This window comes from Trichoplusia ni, chromosome 26, assembly GCF_003590095.1.
Source record: "Trichoplusia ni isolate ovarian cell line Hi5 chromosome 26, tn1, whole genome shotgun sequence".
NCBI classification, from domain to species: Eukaryota; Metazoa; Arthropoda; class Insecta; order Lepidoptera; family Noctuidae; genus Trichoplusia; species Trichoplusia ni.
In genome coordinates this window covers 1,897,023-1,918,726 of record NC_039503.1, presented here as the reverse complement: position 1 = coordinate 1,918,726, position 21,704 = coordinate 1,897,023, and the positions used below count along the sequence as shown (strand labels likewise).

At 34.6% G+C, this 21,704-nt stretch overlaps 1 protein-coding gene across 2 annotated transcripts in view; it reads left to right on the top strand.

Moving 5' to 3' along the window:
- The first annotated feature begins 2,845 nt into the window (after nucleotides 1-2,845).
- The window catches only part of LOC113505439 (runt-related transcription factor 3-like), a 51,548-nt gene continuing 32,689 nt past the window's right edge, over nucleotides 2,846-21,704 (top strand). The window contains exons 1-3 of one of the 2 annotated variants that reach the window (XM_026888114.1): nucleotides 2,846-3,781; nucleotides 9,226-9,465; nucleotides 19,460-19,573. In XM_026888114.1, the coding sequence (XP_026743915.1) occupies nucleotides 3,670-3,781; nucleotides 9,226-9,465; nucleotides 19,460-19,573 (466 nt within the window). In that variant the 5' untranslated portion in view covers nucleotides 2,846-3,669. The remainder of the gene's footprint in view (nucleotides 3,782-9,225; nucleotides 9,466-19,459; nucleotides 19,574-21,704) is intronic. The other variant, XM_026888115.1, reaches the window with a different exon arrangement.

Here is a 21,704-nt window from a genome sequence, read left to right as displayed (position 1 = left end):
GCATTCTGTTAACCGACAGTTTCTTTAAATCATGTTTTAAGTACAGGATTTAAAGAAAACTGGCCGTCTGGGCGAACGAAAAACCGAGGATTATGACAAGACAAGACAATTAGACCTAGACAGACAGATAGACAAAATGGCTGTATTATAATATCATCAAATAAATAATTATGAATCCGCCTCTCGTAAATTATACTAATCAGTAATGTTATTCAATAATACATTTATGACGTAATAATACCAGGCTATTTACCTACCCGAATTACGCTCTTTCCTGTTATGTAAATTGTATACGTTATGTTTAAGTGTGTACTTAACAAATAAACAGTTAACCACAATTTTATGAATTCATGTTCAAAGAAATTATTCATTTTATTTACTACATATTTCGAGTGTAATTTTTGTTTAGTTTGATTAAATTAACTAGGCTATGTAACGAGACCTACCTCCTAAATCGATGACATATGTATTCGGTAGATATTTTCAAAAACATATGTTTTTTAGAGTTCCGACCCTCAGAGGTATAATTGAAACCTTATAACTAACCTTATAACTAACTACTGTCTCTGAGACATCAGAGATTGTCAGAAACTTAATGTAGTATAGATCATTAGATAATTAAAACACTTCCACTCAAACCATCACTCTACAAGTTTTTTTTAAATTACCAACAATAAGAAAATCAAAATCAAAAGTTTTATTTCAAGTAGGCCGTTTTACAGGCACTTTTATAACGTTACAGTCACGACTCTAGTTGCACGGTTCCGAAGTGTCATTCTTATGGACACACCTTCACCGACATATACCTACGAATATCAAACTAAACAAACTATAACCAAAAGACGTCATTACAACCTTTCCAAAACACGTGACTACCAAAACTCAGAAAGTCTTCTGAGTAACACCCAATCCATCAGACGTTCATTCAACAGCTACAATCCCACTGCGGTCTCACTACAGCCGCTAGTCGCCGCAAAAATCGTCACTCCTGCGGTTATTGGGTCACGGATGAGGCCCCAGTTATCTAATTACGTCACGCGGTTCCTTTGTTTTTCCTACAATTTATAATTAGTGTAACTTAGAAAAATTCGAGACGTCAATTGTTTTTGCGGCTTGCGGTGTTTCACACTATGGTTGACAACTGCTTTAAATGATTTTTAATTTTGTTTACCACAATAAAATTCATTTAAAGCAGTTGTGTTGTGTATGTGAATATAACGTATTTGTTCGCTGGTTTTTGTCTTTTAGTGTTATATAACTTTTGTTTACAGTCATTTAGCATATTTTCTGTAGATTAATTTCACTAATTGGCACTTGCTTTAAAGTAGACTGTGGTAGACGGAAGGTTCAAGGATTACCAGATCAAATCAAAATCCATTAATTCAAGGTAAACTGTCAAGTAACACTTTTTGAACGTCAAAGAGTCATACACAACACAGCATCCCGTATCTCTCACCCTTCATCGCTTCCTAAGTGTTCTTGCTGTGAAGAAGAAACAGCACTTTTATTACAAAATTATTAGCAAGGAAACGCTGAAAAATAGCTTAGCGTAAAAGGTTGGGGGTCATACATTTCTGATAATTACCTAATTTAATCCTAATTGATTGAAAAAATTAGACTTTTTCTGTATTTCAATGAACGTCAGATCTGCACTATAGTAAATATATCGTTAATAAAAATTAAAAATTACCAACATGAGCAATTTGTGCAAATGATAATTAATATAGTGATTAGCGATATTAAATGGCCGTTTTGCGTTACTAATAGATAATTTAAATATGTAATTAGGAAACATGCCATTAATAAAATTATTGAATGAGTTTTAATTTAATTAACGTTAAGTATATACAGGTAACAACCTGCTGCCTTGTAAGTTCTATAATTTCTTTTCATTTATAATATGTTTGATATAAGGATTGCTTTATCAGACTTGTTTGCAACCCAAAAAAGGCACAAAATGACACACATTTTCTTTAGGTGGAACATTGACATAACAGTAAAAAACCGTATTCAAAAAATGCATCCATACCTAAATACCAAAGGGTTGGCTTCTGACAATACGCTTAAAAATTTCAAACGAATTAACCCCTATATGCATAAGATTGCCAACAATGATCCCGTGTAGCCGGGGGCGAGAGTTAGCGCAACAAGTGCGGCGCGGGGCCGACTCGTCCTCTTGTCGGCCCCGGTCCGGCCCCGGAACACCGGCCCGACACTGTACGGCCGCGATCCGGGAATTTTTCCACCCGCGAACTCCGTCTTCGCGACAGTAGGCGGGGCCGCCCCGCCCAGCCGCAAACACGCCCACCGCACTATCTTAAGACCGATAAAAATACACCTACTAACAACAATGTATCGTAACGAATTGTACCTATATGTTAATGAGTATAGTTTATTAGTACAAACTCTTCAAATTACATACAGTTTGGGCACCATCAAACCTCATTAATTCAAATAATTTGGAGCGATATTACCTTCTATCGTGATTGTTTCTATTCAAAATTAGTCAGACTAAATTAATATATATTCAAAGGTATTTTTTTATTTAATATAAAATGACTAGATTTCTTATAGACGTCTCTCTTCGTGAGACCGCAGTTAGCGGGCCAAAAGAGGGAGATACGCAACCACGCTTTAAAATGAAAAAGCTCATAATATTTCCCTTTCAACAATGGGACTAAACAAAAATGTATAATGGTACAAAACTTGCATGCGTCTCTTTCACACGTAGTCGACTCTTTACAAGTGCGAGCAAGAGGAGAACAGCGCGCATTTTCCCGACAAATGAAGCGTGGCCAAACCGCAGATTGACCGCAGAGAATGGAGGCAGCGAGTGACAGAATGGCGGCGGTTCAGTAGTAGAGAGTCGCGCGGGCAGCGAACACGCGCCAGCCTCCAGCGAGCGCCGTGACTCACGCTCTACGCGGACACGCGGCCAGCGCGCAGCGATACACACGGCTCGCCGAAACTACGCTCATAACCGGCTCCGATTATCATAAATAAATTAACGCGCAGCTGATGTTGACATAACACCGAGTAACGCGCTAGTGCTTACAGGTGTACCCGACTCTAGAGCTGTTGATGTATCAGGTGGTCCCTAGTGTACTCCGGATAGTGCTGTGACTCACATAAAATGACGAAAGTTAAGCTCAAGAAATCCTTGAATTGTATATGAACTTTTGATTGAGGAAATAAATACAAATATATAGTGCGACAAACACGGACAATTTGTGAGTGAAACGTTGGACAATTGGTTATTAATTACTAAATAATATAATAATAATTTAGAACTCTACAACGCCACGCGAAGACTGACAAAGTATTAGAATCCAAAGAATTCCTAATCATAGTAAATTATCGGGTCGATGCTAACATAATACTCGCTCTCGTACGGAGCCTTCATGTTGTAAAGACGTACGACTACATGAGTTTTTATAACAAGCTTATCAATAAAAACTTTGGACGAAAGCCAAACAATCGAAGTACAAACGTCGTGAAGCGCGGAAGTGTTGGAATTCGAGTGTTTGATAAACCCTAACTTGCGAAATTATTAAGGTGACCTTGTTTTGCGACGGCAACGTTTTGTTTTGTGTACATTGCTTAGTTAGTGGGTTAAGTTGTGAACGTCGCCCGTGGCGGTGCGGCAAGTGACGTGTGATGGTGTGAAGGATGCATTTGCCGTATGAGTCCCGAGGCCGTCGGCGGCGCGAGATGGCCGAGCTGGAGCCGTGGTGGCTGCAGTCCATCGTGGACGAGACCCTCGCCGAGTACCCTGACCTAGGTAAACAACCTCTTTACTAAAAACTTTTCTAATTCTAAATTATTTTGTGATTAAGTGGTGAAGCAGCTGTGCCCTTTCCGGTTAACCTTAAGGTCAAGTTATTATGTTTTTTATTAGAATTCTAAGAACTCTAAGGACGTGGGATTTTTCGATTGCCTTTGATTAATTATGTCATTGTAAAGCATTATATTTATAATATATCGATCCACGAAATAAACAATATAAGAGAGTGCCTTAAAAATGTATTAAAAAATAAAAACGAAATATTAAATATGCATATAATAGTTATATTTTAGGCTATTATATACCTGAATAAATAACCTAAAATAAAATTAAGATAAGCGATATATTAAAGATGAAATCTTCAAGTAAAAGACATCAACGCGGTTCGGAGAAAGTTGTAAGGAATTATAAAATATAATAGAAGTGACTCAATAAAGCATTATAGTTATCAATAAATCATTTAATTAAATCACAGTGATTAATGTCACTAATTATGCGAAATACATCGGAATTTTAATGTCAGTAATTAACCACGTTTATTAATGACTTCGTGTTACTTAACTGTTCAACTAGTGTTTTATTGGGATTCATCATTTTAAAGTTAGTTACAATCGAATTATTATTAATCGATTTAATTGTTGGTATTTTTGAGCCATGAAAAAATCGATGTCTGACCATAACTTGAATTTCAGATTTGTACTGGTTTTATTTCCAAATATTATAATTATTTTTAGAATTATTTATTTATAATTCTATAACAAGAAACATTATATCATGCTGCAGCTATATTTCATTAAAGACTTAATGAAATCAAATAATTTTACGCGGACTCTATCGCGTTTTTTTTTTCAAATTGTCCACTTGGACAACTCAAGCAGGTGTCGATATGTATTTACAAAGCACGAGTGGGTGATAAATCAAATACTGGTTTTAATGTAATATAACTCTACATCATAGAAGACAATATCCAAATAAATACTATAAGTACAAATAATATTTTTACAATAAATTAAACTAAACTAATATTTACATCTTTATAACTATATCAATATAAATATAATTTTAATGAAATAGAATTTGATAAAACAACTTCTTTATTTAATAACCCCATTGTGTTTTTAATTTTCTTTATATTTTCTTGATACTGATGTTGAGCAAAATCTTCAATCATGACATTTTATTCATAAATCTTAAAATAAAATTTAGTATATGTCTCAAAACCTAAATTTATATTTATAAGGTGTCAGAATCTAACGCAATCATTTAAAGATTGTCAGCTGAATAATATCTCTAAAATCAATTTAAATCTTTAGAAAGACGATCTAGAAGTAATAAAACAATTATGTCTACACGGTTCAAAGCGTTTTATTAATTACTCACGAACTGGAGTCACTTAGCAACACATCAGGTGATGAAGCTGCCGGTTATAATTTAAGGCTTTTTGATGAAATATCTATACATATATAACCTCTTACGCAATCGGAATCAACGTTTCGGACGTCATCTGTCTTCTAAACAGGCATTGTTTAAAAAGAACTTTGTATAAATTTGATTTTTGGTCCTTGGGAAATTCCATATTATAATTAAAAAATATTATCGTAGATATAATCACAATATCTTTAGCACAAATCCATTGAATTGCAGCTGGTTTAAAAAGCTTCTAAATGTCAAGATTAATAAAAATACAACAATGAACACATTATCTGCGATATTTAATACCTTTTGGTCTGTATTTTTTTTTTTCTTTAGGGCTGAAATAATTTTAATATTTTTTCGAGTTTTGGGTTCTATAATATTAAAATTATAAAACAGAAGGAACTAGGGATACGCCTCAGTTTCTATAATTTCTCAATACTGTTTTAAACAAAGGATTTAAATAACTTTAACAAGTCTTTGAATTGAAATTTACACGTTAATCATATTTGTCCTGTAGCATGTAAAACATGTGATTATTTTAAAATACATTACGATGAAAAATGATATTAATGAAAGTTCCGGGAATGAAAATCATATATCCCTAAATAGGGAACTTCATACGAAATTATTGAACATAAATAATCTGTTCAATTTCAATTTAATTTTAAAAGAAAAATGTTATACTTTATTAATAAAATATATGGAAAAGACATGAAAAATATGTTGATAGGTAGACTTAGAAATAGAATTGATCATAAATTGCACAATATTAAAATTTTATTTTTAACTCCAGATCAAGTTGCGAAGAAAAAAATAGATTAAGTTGCGACTTTGACATTAATTTTAAACAATTCGTAAAGAATATTACCATTATAGGATTCAATTAAGAGCCAATTGAATTGAATATACTCTGTCCTTCCTTCGAAAATCTATTTGACAGGCCGTAAAATTGCAGTCACGAGAGATACGTTTTTTAAATGAAAGGTTTAGAAATACGATTAAATTGAATATAGAATTTTATTTTGATTCCAATCAGCAACGCTTTTTCATTTTTCGTCAATTTGATGGCTTTTTATATAATTTATAATTATTAGTATAAGTTATTCGCTGCTACTGAAATTTGAAATTAAGCGGGAAGTTGCGGCTCGTTGAAAGGTGTTTTAAAATTATAATTACCCCGGAGAGTGTGAATGACAGTGACCTTATGACGTCGCTTTATTTAATATTTTTGACAGTTTTCCCTCAATACAAAATGTCAAACATGCTTTCATGTGACATGATGTGCTGCTATGTCTTCCAAAAGGTATTTTAAATATGTTTTGTACAAGAAATATCTCTGTGTTACCTGTTTTGTACCCAAGTTTTTATTACACATATAATATATACACTGGGCTTTTCATACCTATATCTGTGCCATTAGCCCAAATGCATGCTTTGCCTGGTCTACCAGACTGTATCCTATTCAAGATAGATAAGCAAAAGTAAATATTTTGTAATAATATTATCAGCTGCTTGAATTTTACCTAAACATATATTGTTCCTACGGAATTATTACAATAATTAGGAAAATAATACTATAGAAAGTAAAACTCTTTTAGCAGATGGACATTCCAATAATTTCACAACAAATCATCAAATAAAACAATTAATATTTAAAGTGAAAAAAAAACGGGAACAAATTAGCAAACTTATTAAAAATTACTATTCTAATATAATTTATGGAAGTCCATAGAGATAAGTTGTTTCGCAGTATTTTTAACTTTACGTTAGCAACATGATGTAAATAGGAAACCGGTTCGGTAAGATTTGGAGATCACATTATTCTTTAACCTAGTGAAATATAAAACAACAGCACGTGTAAACTCAGTAGAGAGTTTACACGTGCTGTGCGGTTTAAAGATCGTATTTACATATTAAAATATATATCTCTTGTGAACATCAAGAATTAAAATTGGAGTGTCCGTTTGTTAGTAGAAAATAATCGTTAAGTTGTATGTATTGTGTAGTCTGTTACGTTACTTATGTCTATAAACGTACTGTTTATTGTATTCGGTTTTTGTTTGTCGATTTGTTAGAGCTAATCTCAAAATCGGCTGCATTTCTAGATAAAATTATACTGGATGTTAGATTGGGTATCTTTAAGGAGTAATTTTCTAATAGATACCATATGTGATGCAAACAAGTAAAAGAAATAAGACCTGATTTGATTAAATTAAAATATACGGAAACTGTAAAATCGTAGGTAAAACCGCGAGGTTCATCTTGTATTTCAATAATGTTTACCAACCTCTGTGGTTTATTTTTATTGATATTTCATATTTGGAAAGTTCAACCTATATTTCCGGACACATTAAAGGAAAACTCAATATGCGAAACAGTCAGATCAAATGAAAAGGCCAACAACCGCTGTAGTGGGAAACTTCAATTTTTTGCCCCAATCTTCGTGCAATGTACTCTTGTTAACACTCTGATAAACCCAATTTTTTCAAGCTCCTTATCAATTGAATACAATTATGACATTGTCGCGTGAGAAATTTGTTGAAATAAAGAAAGGTTACCATTAAGCAAAAGGTGAGTAAGAGGCTGCTTAGATATAACACGAACCGTCGCTTGATTATTAATTTACTCGTTATATACGAGAGAAAAACATATCGTAAAAGAATTGATAAAAACGGATGGACAGACACTAGAGCTAGTACTTAAAAGGGGTTTGTTTTGAAAGGATTGAATAAATGTTTTCCTTTCCAGTTTAGCTAGTTTGTACCCAGTTTTCATGTCTTTCTAGCATCTTCATATTATATTCTTTCACACCTAACATACATATTTATAAGCTCTCTTTGCCAATGTAACTGGTGAAATTGACCCACGAGTTGACTGTATGTAATCGCCAATTCGATGCTTCCCCCTAGAAACCCTTTCCTACGACCGCATCTAGCCCGCAGTTTGCGGCGCCATAATTCCTATATACCTATATACTATTGACTTCCGTAAATAGTGAAACCGCATTTACACTATTAATGTTTTTTATGAGACCCCGACCCGTTATACTGTGATTTTTTAGGATGTCTCCAGTGTGAACGGTCTAACCACATCCTAATTTGAGGATTGTGATATCTCATTAGTATTGTTTACATTCGCTATCGGCAAGAATTAGAAGTGTTTGATTTAAAAAGTGTCTGTATCGTTTAAGGAATATTTTGTTTTCGGCCAGTTTAAAAATACTCATAACCAACCTCATACGAAGATATTGGTTGAATGTAAAGCCAGTTTCTTTTTAAATCTATGAAAGGCATTTCAAATAACGTTCTTAAGATTAGTTGACACACATTAAACACGTGGAAAATGTTATCGTGTCATCCAACCGTCTTTTCTCTTGGAGCTCGTGACAACAAAATGATGATGACAGAAAAAATCTTGAACATTTACAACAAATGTAACCGCATAAATGATACATTAAAACTGAAGCTTTTACGTGGTCATTATATAGTTATAAATAACTGTTTTCCTCATCCAATCGGTGATTTTTTAGAACGTTCCCAATTAGTTGCAGCGAGCCGTATGATATCCATGTTTATACTGAATCCATGGAAACGTCCGTTGGCTGACACAATGAGATATAGTATGACCGATAAGTCTATGTTCTAGAAGCTTCGAATCACGTGTTTGAAGTGAATGGCACCCAACACGAGAATGCGGTGAGATGTAGAGTCTGTGCTAGTTGATTATTCTTACACATTATATGAAATTAGATGTGATTCTGTGTAGCTTATTTAAAATGACCGTGTGATTAAGAATATAATAAATATTATAACACATTTCATGCACCCATTTAACTAATTAACAAAAATAACATTTGTATATTTATAAAGTTTACTTTTTAGGATTTCACAACCAAAGAACAAAAACGACATACACCTCTATCCGTAAGCCATTTTTAAAAATTTACATTTTTTTCTGATTTTACGCAGTTTATAAAAAAAAATTAAAAAAAAACAGCTCCCTAATGTAACCTCCTTTGTCGACAGTAAGAACGGGCAGCCCAGACTACATGTGCTCAATGCTGCCACAACACTGGCGATCGAACAAGACCCTGCCCGGCGGCTTCAAGGTGGTAGCCTTGGGAGACGTCCTCGATGGCACGCTGGTCACGGTCAGGGCTGGCAACGACGAGAACTGTTCGGCGGAGCTCAGGAATAATTCGGCGGTCATGAAGAATAGGGTTGCCAAGTTTAATGATTTGAGGTTCGTCGGCAGAAGTGGGAGAGGTAAGTGTTCTTAAATGTGTGTTAATAATATTCTTAATTAGTTATAGTTAAATAACATATTTTTCTTTTACGGTTATACGGTCCATAACTTTGTCGTTACTTAAAAATGAGTTTAGAAACCTTATCAATAGAGTAAACAATAGCGAACCTCGATATCAAGGTTTTAAAAACATATTAGTACAAGATTTCCCATAGAAAAAACACATGTGTAATTTTTGTAGGTATTTATTATACGCAACTTAAATCAATGTTTGGTCTCCAATGTACACATAGTGACTTACATGACTCATAATCCATAGCAAGCAGCTTCTGGGTGTTACCTTTCTAAGGAAATCACTTGATTCGGCTTTTTTATAGTTTTTTCAAAGAATTTTAGTTTAGTTTTTTATTTAAGGAACGTTGCCAACTAATTTGCATGCCAAATGTAGTAGAATTAAAATATGGCGATAACCAAATAAAGAACTTCAATATAATTTTAAAAACATAATAATCCTTCCATAAAAAATGGTTATTTTAATTAAATAAAATCCAAAGAATACATAATATAAAATCATTATATTTACATGTTTTAAATTACTGTATAAAATCATTTCTAAAATTAAATCCGACTATGATGTCGGCTTCAAAATTTAAAAATAGAAACGATCTAATGTTTTTTTTTTGTAATGCCGAAGAACGAATGTAGACAACGTTATTAACTGTTAAGTTTTTATGCCTCAGTACTTACAACAGGCATTGATATTAACATAGTGAGTGAGTGATTTGAGTCTACAAAAAGCCTGTTACAAAACCCATATTCATATCAGCGCTCATTTTTACGTAATCAATTAAATATTTGCTTTTTTTATCTGTACAAAAAGATGTATACGGTTTTACCGTTGCTAGTGTATACAACGATGATTAGAAGAAAAACTATGATGAGTGCCTGTCAGGGAATACCCCTTTGAATAAAGAAATAGTTTTGATAAATTATAATATCGTAGATTTCTAGTTATGTTCATTGCTTAGTCAGTTTATAAATAGACAGACATAGGAACGTACTGGTTCAACTCCTGCCTGTAAAAAAACTTGGAAATGTTATCAATGTTTCAGCGCTTATTCGTTTAGATAGGTCATTGAACTAAATATAAAGCATATAAACAATACTATACACGATCCGTTAGGGTATAAGTCGTGGTATCTTAACGAAACTTGGAGTAAGCATTTAAAACTAAATGATTGAATGATAGTCTCTTCTCTAATCCGATAATATTATTGTCCACAAAGACGAAATCTCTCGTAACCCTAGTCACCTCAATAATACATCTGTCCTGTCATACGAACGATGGATTGATAGACAAGTACAAAACTAGCTGTGTGCGGCGTGTGAAAATGAGGGTCTTAAAGATCAAACTATAACCATTCACAATTTTATCAAAATCGATGAATGTGTTCTTTAGCTATGTAAGCGAGAACGAGTTACCGTCGCTTTTCAAGAAGTAGTAATTTTACTCATCTCACATTAAGAAATATTTCTGTTCGTATCATAATCTCACATTAAAATAAATTAGATTGATAGGCATTCTTCATTATACTATATTTTACTTAAAAACAATAACAATAAGTAATTTTCGTACATTTATCCTATTATAAAAAAGTAAAAAAAATCTGTCTTACCATTAATTCATAAAACTCAACCTGTTAACGGATGTAAAGTATACTAAGAGGGTACCGTTTTAACGCTAAAAAGTCAGAAGTTAAGGTAAATGCGTAAAACTCTTTTACCATCCTCAACCTTAACTTCTATTTAATCTATTAATATCCTTTACATAAGAAAAAACTGGTTTCTTTTATACCTAACAATATTGTTTAGTTCAAATCACAGTGGGTGTTCCCAATCGGTAACCGGAACAAATCTAACAAGAGCAATGACACGCATATTTACACAATACTTAGTACTGTTTAATACAGTCATATATGGCGTTAGGGATATACGTAATAAATGGTATATACATACTTGCATGTATCTATAAATGTTCTTGAACGAACAACAAAAAAACTTCTCTTAAAACTATTTTTAGTCTGAATGATTTTAGTTCAACTGGCCAAGCGATGAGTATGCGGTTAGTCCAAAGAGGTTCTAATTGAGATATATTTATGAATAAACATTTCATTAACTGATGACTTTCGAACCACTCCTGAATCCTTTTTTCGGATGGGAAATCATCAATTATGACTTCTTTGTTTTGAACAGAAGTATCAGTCTTTTATTTTTAGACTAAAAGCCTCCCATATTTCTTTCTTTACCCTCTGTTTACCGGGGTCGAAGTAACCCTTTCGGACAATCCCGTTGAAAACCATCCGTGGGTCTGACAGCGAAATCTTGATAAAACTCCACAAGATTTTAACACAATTCGGAGAGACACAGAACAAGTTCTTGAAATTGTTATCACTAATAGTGATGTAGTTCTATAATAATATCTAAGCGGTCACCGGACGGTATTACAGCGTTTATAACTATTAGCAGAGGCGGATAATAATTGGTTAATCTGGCGCTCAGCGCGGCCGACCGCCGTGATTTGTGCACATCGCCTGTCTAATAAACAGATTACTGATTTTATTCTAAACGTCAAACGTCTAACTGTTGGGTAGGTTATATATAAAACGTCACGCCTGTTTTGGTTTGTATGAATCAGTTATGTATATCAAGTTTATTACTTGACGTAGACTGTGTCAGGCATAATTCATAATAAGGAAAATAAATCAGTATCCTTCGACCGAATGTTAAATAGTTTCAACAATACTTTGGATAAAACAAAAAATATTTTAACGGCCTGCGATTATAAATAGACATTGTGACACCTTGACCCCTGTCCGAATGGCCTTGACGTTCAAAATACATTAAAAACTCAGGCAAATGTAATTTCCCGATTTCCTATCAAATTAATGACGATAAAAGAAACGCAAAAAAACCCACGGAACGTCATTAAGTTGGGAAATTGAAGTGATAATGACGCATTGAATTAGTAGAACGATGACGAAAGCGTCGCCCGCGCATACCGGTTTCATTCATAACGCGTTCGTAGTTTAAATGTTTATAAAATCACGTCAGGCTGCGCGGCAATGGCACTTATTATCGGAATCGATAATTAACACGCCACGCGGTGGGTCTCTCATTAATTTACATTGCGCGGTGTTTCACCTGTCACGCACCGGTGACGTCCTCTAATATGTTAACAATGATCATATTAATATGATCGCTTCTTTCTATCTACTAGGTTAGTAGTTCTGTGGTCAAGTACGGAAGCTACAGTACAGAAAAAATGCACGACCGGTTCAATGAGAAATGTCAATTCTCGTTAATCAAGGATGCTAAATTATAATGTAATTGATCGTTCATGTCAAAACTAATTTGCTTTTTAAATGTAAATGTAGTGGCTTCTATGCAACTAATTAGACTTCTATTTTTTTAACCGTGTGGTTAACCCTGAGAACCACAATAGATGTAGCCACCAGTCGCCAAAATAATCCAATGTATTATAGAAATGGCGATTTTTTACTGAATGTCAAATTCATAACGCGAAGGGTCGATAGACCACAGAGATTAAGCGAAAGAAATAATCAATCCTTTAAACGAGCTAAAACAAAAAAATATTTCTTGCTATACTTTCTTCAATACCATTTAGTAGATAAATAGCACAGTACCCATCAAATCGAATAAAAGAAAACGATCACGCTATTAAGGCCCCGTTTCACGAGACCCCTTCATAAACAAAATAATCGTTTTGCGGTGAGGGAACGCGCATTTTCATAATCACGAATGTGAAAACCCGTGTTTGCCGTTAACTTACTATTGTCGTGTCTATTAACTGGCGATGTTATAAGCAGGTTGAGGAAGCCGGAAAATTTAATTTGGAACAACGGAGGAGGATATTTATTAAAAAAGGATATAAGCATCGATTTTTTTGCCATTTAAAATAAAATATCAAAAATTAAAATTAAAACAAAGCCTTCGCTACAGTTTATTTGAATTGTGTTCTTATTATTTTGTAAGTGCCGTTACAATTATTCAGAGTTAAGGCTAGAGGTTAGCGGCTTTAATATTGTATCGCGGGATGGAAGTATCCAGTCAAGACTGACTGACAGACAGAAAAGACTTTTCTCTATAATATAAGCCAATTCACGTCATTCTCTTAAGTAACAGTTCAAATCAACCCATAAAACCACCTCTTTTGTTAAAGTTTGACGTAAAATAATACCAAAAAATTAAATTTCAGTTAATAACTCTAACTTCCAAAATATCTCAGAATTGTCACCCGATAGCTTTTATTGTGTACATAGTTTTCTATAAATAACATCTAACTACCATATCGAAGTATTACGTAAATTACGTTAGGTAATCAAGACACGGCTGAACAAAGAGGGTTTTCCTTAAAAACCAACAGAGTTGTAAATACCGTAGTTTTTATTGTATCATCTTTACTTATCTAAGTGTATTACAAGGTTAGTGTACTCAACTTCAAGTGTTTACTTATTACTAGTGCCTCTTATTTTTTTTTTACACGTAAAGTATGTGACTCATGTAATATGTAACACGGGGAGAAAAAAAATAGTTTTCTGTTTATGTATGTGATGAAAAAAAAAATACGTTTGCTTTTCACATGAATTTATCAGTATACATCCAAACTTAGGTATTTGACGCGGGTTTACATATTATCAGTAGTCACTGTGAAACCTTTTCATATTATTATAGAATTAGGTGATGTACATATAGTCAATGTATTCTGCCGATACCACCGAAAATTAACTCAATTGCGAGACTCTTTTGTGACTGGTTTGAATTGTAGTTGTTGGTCAGACCATCAATGTATATCATCAACATTTTTCCTTAGCTGTCCACTGAACATCGAGTAGCGTTGGTGAGTGGACTTGGTTATTAATGTAAATGTTACTAAGTTTGAGAATACTGTTAAGTTACTAAGCAGCTAGATGGAGAATCATGATACTATAAAAATAGTTTTAAGAAGTGTACTAGGTCCCCGAAACAGACGTCATCAACGTTAATGCAGGGTTCTCAGAAATGCTGGCAAATAATATTCAAAGCAAATAAGGCAAATAATAATAAACTTATTACAAAATTAGTAAGTATAATATTGTTTTATACAAATAGGTTGACTAATTATTCTGTGACGGTATGTATAAAAATGAATCAGATTCAAAAGTTGTATATTTTACCGAAACTCTAGCGTTTACTCAAAACCAAATATACCCGTTTCGTCTGAATGTTATTCAATAACTTAAATATTATCCTATCGAGGTACACTCTTGGACAAAGGCCTCCTACAAGTCGCTCCACAACATATGTCGCAACTGTATCCGAAATAGATGGTCATAATAGAGGACCTAAGTATTAAGCTTAATCTTTATAAGATCAAGATTGGTACCATCTTTGACATTCACATCGAAGAATTTCCCTCACCTTAACACTTTGGTACCACGACAAAGTCGGATCAGCAAGTTGGATTTTAATTTCCAAACCGCAGGAGGCAGTAAACGACGTTGGCACTTTAGTGTTCCATTGTGTTGCTTGCGCCGGCGCAGCTAGCCGCCATTACAGCCCACATGCACCAACAATATGGAAGGGCAGTAAAATCACGGAGATCATTTTAACATGCCATCAGCGTTGTGACTGGACGGTATGGAGATGGGTATGTGTGTGGATCAAGTATATAGCTCGGCATCTGCCGTGTTATGTATTAAGTAGTCAGGGTAGAGTATAGGCTGGCAAGGGTCAAGAGAATGTGGGCTAGCCAAGTTGCCAGGTAGATTGTACGTAAGTATATTACTTCACTGCCATCGGAAAAGACCAGAAATATATCCGGTAATTAAGCCCATGCAGTATATACATGAGATACTGTTATGTGAAACTCCAGATTTTCGAAACTAAAGAAGTGGATACGAAAAAAGGATGAGCTCAAAGGATGGCCAACGCAAAAGTTCCGTTTTCGGTAATTCAATATATAAGAAGTCTGCAATCCCGAAGAACTGTATTAGACTTAGTATAGTTTTTATCTTTGAAGTTCATTTAACGGAAAATTAAAGCGTTTTAATTTTGAGACCATGAACGACCTAGATAAGATTGCAGTCCGCATTGTGAAAGGTCGCAAGGTCGCGGGGAATTCTAACTTATAAATATGATGCAACTATAAATAATACATCAAAGAATTAACAGTGAGTCATAGAATAAAAATAACCTAGAATCAATTTATAACCGGTAGCACTTGTAGTTCACATCAGTTTTTATTTCGTTTTAAAGATGAGATCTGTGCGATGTAGTTCGTCAGCTATTTTTCTTAACTTATCACAAAAAGTTTGGTTAGATATATAAGCGAAAAAATATGTTTTTCAATAGTTTGGGAATCAAAAACCAATAGAACATGTAATATTTTGAGCTTAAATAGTGTTTTCAATATACTTATTCCCAACCCACACAAATTAGTTCAATTTACATACAATAAATTTTCTCGTTAAATGGATAAATAATCAACATGATCGGTACACGCGGTTCGAAATTATGAGGTAACGAACATATAAAGATACAGACGATTCAAGAACCTCCTTTTTGAAACATAATAAGAAAACTCGCGACAATACGACATATCGCGATCAACATACAGGCTGGTTACAAACGAAGCGTCATTATATCCCCTCGGGTATAAATACAATGTAACTAAACACCATCGTGTGTGAACTACCATTAGTTGTGACGGCTCATCAAAACAGTGCATCGATAATGTGATGTGATTAGAGTGGATGGGCGCAGACTGCTTCGCTGGCGTTTTGGAAACTCGAATTCTTTTTGTCGTGGTATACGATGACGGATAAAAATGTTTGTTGTGTTATATTCGATGATAATGAAAGACGGTCTTTCAAAAAGGCAGGGGGTATTAGCCACAGTGGTGCCTTGTTTTTTTTTTGTGAGTCATTCCTTAAAATTATCAAATATAATACGTGTTTCATGATCAAAGCTTAAATCTCAAAACAGGTCTTGAATGTCCAATTATCCAATATCTTATCTAATTTGCAGAAAAGGTTACTCCCAAAGCAAACTATAATTTCCTCCTTAAATAAAGGAAAAGACAATGCCTTAATTACCGAACAAGGCAAAATTTCAGTCACCATCACAATTTTGAGCAATCACATATTTACAGAATGACATCATCAAAGCATTACCAAACACGTTTTTCGAATTTGTAAATCGGTAATTTGATAGTAATGCGTTATTTCGAAAGTACCCTCATACTTGTCAAATGGGACATATAATTAGGAGCCAGCGATGTAAACGGCATGACCACGGCGACGAGTGTGACCAAATGATTTGTGTAGCGGTCATCGTTGTTATGTTCGGCTCTCAAATGTCTTTTTGTTGGTCACTTGTTTTGGTCTTGAGTAACTCATACTGGCCCATACAAGCCACAGAATATATGAAATAGAAAAATGATGTCAAATAATCAAAAAAGAATGAGTATCAAACCTAATTTTCGTAAGCCCGCTAAATTTTCTTTGCCCAAGGAAAAGTAATCTTCTTCTTTGGTCAAGCATAACAGCACCTGATGCTGTTTATCATATCGTAACACGAATTATATTAGTATGTCAAATTCTCTTTATGTCGCCGAAAGTGTAAGAGGTTTGACAAGACAGCAGTTCACATGTCACGACAAGCACATAACGTTTTATATTTATGCTCTCTGGGCGTTCCACGCAATATCGAGAACTCATGATCACATTTAAGACCTGTAGCTGCATAATATGATTACCAGCTTTCCATTGCTGCTTTGGACCGAACTAGCACACTATTAGCCGTTTTAAAGCGGTAATGTAAAGTTAACCGCAAAATATTTCCCTGAAATCGTGTCATAGTCGTGTACATAAGACGCGACGGTTTGCAAGTCGTCTTCACTCACAAATGTCACTCAGGATTTACGCTCGATCGTAAATCAAGATGGCGGCCTTTTCCCTCCCCCCACCCCTCGCCCACCTGCGCCGGGGCACAATAATTGAATATTTCACGCGCCTCTCTCAACACCTTCTGGAGACGGTCGTTGCAATACAATGTTATATTTTACGGCTTTGCTGGTATTGTGTTAGGTCCTAAACTGTTGATGAGTGATCATGTGGAATGCATTAAGTTTAATAGCAACTTTAGAAGCAATATTTCACATCGTTCAAGACACGCCTTTAAAGTTTAGCGACCAATGTTTTATGATGATTTGTTTCCTTATTGAGGTGTAAGCTGAACTTCTCCGAGCGAAAATAAAACAACCAGATTCGTATCTGAGATTATAAATTCGTTAAATTTTTCACGTGTGAATTCAAATCGTTCCGTACGTACTAGATGTTTTTCAGAATTGCGTAGCACTTCTTAAATGTCCTGGGCATATTACGGTCAAAGCTACAACACGTTTCGGGTACAGAAGGATTCCTATTTCGTGTCGATACTCTTGCGCCATCTCACCTTCCCGGCTCTTCGAGCTGCGCTGGCTCTGCTGCCGCGGCTGCTGAAAACCTCAAACGGCGCAAATATGGTAATCTAGTTGGTAGTTACTTCTTTGAGCCGTTTGGGGTTGAAACTTTTGGGCCGTGGGGGCCGAGTGCCAAAACGCTTTTTAAAGACCTAGCAAAGCGTCTCGTTGACACTTCTCGTGACCCAAAGGCTGGCTTTTACCTCGCTCAGAGGATTAGCATTGCCATTTCAACGTGGCAATGCTGCCAGCCTTTTGGGCACACTCCCAGCCGGCAGCGACGCCGATGAATTTTTTGATGCTTTAATTTAATATTTTTTTGTTTTTTAACTTGTAAATATTTCGTGTTGTTTTTAATACATAATTTATTTATGATCATGTCTTAACATGTTTTGAAAACAGGAAACTGTCAAACCAGTTGTGGAAGTATCCTGTTCTTTGTGATAAGGGATATCACAAAGAACAGGATATTAAGCAGACGTAAGTAAAATAACTAATCTCATAACTACTTCTAAACTTATTTTTTTTAGGTTCCTGTTAATACTGAATCGATGCTTACACAATACACAGATACACCTCTTTGAAAATGATCTCAAAATACCAAAATCAGTAAACACTCGTACATCAAAACGAAGCTAATCTACTACGCGGAACACGTTGAAATCAGTCATTTATTCCGAATCGAGTGCGCTCTACACACGAATTATCTGCATTAGACATGTTAATCTACTCATTTTAACTGTAATTTTATTCGGTATTTATCGGTGCATTCATTACTGGCGACCGCAAATCGGGCGCCCAAAAAGCTCGCCATTTTCCACCATACGCTATCCGCAGTAGTTACGGCTATATTCGCACACCGATTCGCTCGCATGTGTGCGTGTCATTATATACTATATCGATTATAGCGGCTAATAAGTTGATTAATTTGATTGAATCCTGTTAGAGCAGATACTATAAAGGATGATTGTGTAGGTGAATGTGTGAATTAGTGGTCTGTTAATTTGGTATTGTGATTAACATTACTAATGTTATATTAATGCATAGTGTTGGTTATTGTAACACTAGTTATGCGATTTTAACAGCCTTTATTTACTAACGAATGTTATGAGAATATTTTATCTCATTTGGCGAATGATTTAAAGAGGAATAATTGAAATGAATTAATTTAATTAAGCTCGGCTGATGGATTGACAGCAGGTAGTTGCAATTAACATATATAACTGATGTCGTTTTTAAGTTAACATGCTAGAGTTTCGCCTATACTTATCGTTTTACTTTTGAAATTGGTAAGATAGTGTTCCCAATGTAGAAATTTGGAAGGTTTTTAGCTCTTACGAGCACTAATAGAACATACGTAAGACGAAAATATGCCACAGACGCAGCGTGTCTCCAATTTTAAAAATGTTTAGAGCGTCTTTTTCTTGTCGTTCTCTCAAAAAGCAATAATAATTATCTTTTACATATTAAAAACTTCTTTTTTTTTGTTCCAGGGAAAAGTTTTTCGCTTACTATCACAATATCAACGAATCCACCTCAAGTAGCAACGTACCAAAAAGCTATCAAAGTCACCGTCGATGGACCTCGGGAGCCGCGCTCTAAAACAAGTAAGTACAGTGTTTTAACCGACTGCGCCAGAAAGAACCACCGTCTTTTGTTCTTCAAGAGAACGTGTGTTTTTTAAGCTACATTATTCTGTATAGCAATACTCATTTTTGTCAGAGTCAGAAGCGTCGATTCGCCTTAACTGGGAAACGGTGAAAATATTAATTCATAAGTGCTAGATTCACAATCTCAATTCAAACTATTAAAGTCCACTGCTGGACATACCTTTTTTGTGCCAGTTTATAAGTTTATAGACGTTAAATTAATTATCGCATATTTGTCATTAGTTTAAGTTTAAAATATTATTTACATCAATTGAGCAATGGATGGTCAGATATTGTATTTTCGAAACAATGTAGAGTCTTCTTTTTGCAACTCTACTATCGAAGGCGTACAGTTAAATATCGATGATGGAACATGGAGACAAAAATTAGTAGGTCTGAAGGGTAAACCATTAAACACAGGGCATCTAACAGCTTCTGATGTACCAAGAGATGTGTAATCAAAGGTTTACAGAGACCCTTTAAACATAGCTTCGTAAACCAATCGAGCAAGCTCTGTCATCAGCAACCTGTTGCTAGGATTCGTGGCTCAAAGGCTAAGTTAGCCCAAACATGGTCAGGGGGCTTATTACCACATCTTGAAGTAAGGCTTGCATTTGTGGGAACGAGATGCTGCTCTACACCATGTAGAGTTCTATCTCGCTTCTGCGTCGGTGGTAGGCCCCCAGCTCCTTCAGCCATCCATGATTCGTGGTTTACGCAGATCGGCTGCAGACCGACTGCCACAACCTTTTGGGTAACCACAGTTTCACAGTTTGACTGTTGTGTAATGTCGACCGCGTGACAGAAATGATAACGAACGATATCGACCTCGATATTCAAACTTATTGCTTTGTAATAAAGATTATGTGAAGTTGGAACAATTTTGCAGCCAACTGAAGTTCTTTACTGTACTGTACTTTAGTGCGGTGGTCAAATACTAAACTGTTCGTGGTAATTGTCACAATATCTAATTTAATCATCTTCCTCTATTGATACTGGGTATTTTTGTAGGGCAACAAAAATACCCAGTAATTTTATTATGATTTCATGATTTTTTTTTTGGGATTTACAGCTTACACATTTTATCAAACAAGAATCCCAGGGTTCGGAAAAACAATTTTACGATTTCTATTTAAAGTATTAGCAAATTATAACAAATATCAAAACATTAGTTTTCCTCAAGGAAGTATCTTAGGCCTAAAGTCGCCTTTTGTGACAAACAAAAATGTTATTATCAACACACAACACCTATTCGTTGATTACGCATGCGTCAACGAATTTCAATAATGCGGTTGTTCGAAATACAAACAATTATTTCATACCCGTTAAAATACAAAATTACAATAAAGCAACTCACCAATTAATTAAAAAACTAATATGAAAACATAATTCGATGGAGCGTGTCGTGAACACCCAATTTGTTATTATTCGACGTCGTGCGACAAAAACCGCGGCTTTAAACAATTAAAACATATAATATTGTGAATTGTTTCTATTATTATCGTCCAGTAATTTTCATATATATGATAGCGGTGGCGACCGCGATATAGCAATTCGTAGATAAACTATTTTCTTCCCACGGGACTCCGTACTGATACGGACTATCGTTATGTTTTTGTTTTACCTACTTTATTGTTACATTTACATGACATTGACATACTGGTAAAGGTCATTTCGTTATGCGATGTATATTTTTTCAACAATTTTATTACTTTTTAGTGTGAAGTAGATTCCGGTAGAATATTGATCAATATGTTAAGACTGTAAGAGAGGATATTTTAAGATATGTTTTTTAACACATCAAATATTTACAACAACTAAACGCAATTGCTTTAATAAGAATAAGAATAGAAGTACTGTAAAACAGTTATCTTATTTGCCACTTAACAATTTTCCCACAAACAATAAACAACAAATAAAATTTAATTCCACACAAAATGCCTGCCCATTAAATATCTAATTAATATCATAAAACATCGTCTTCCGTCTGCAGTCACGCGAAACTAAGAAGTCGCTCAAAAGGAGTTCGAACTATCGACGAAATTGGAGGAAAATAAAAAAAAACACGTTACGCCATATGGAGCGGAGC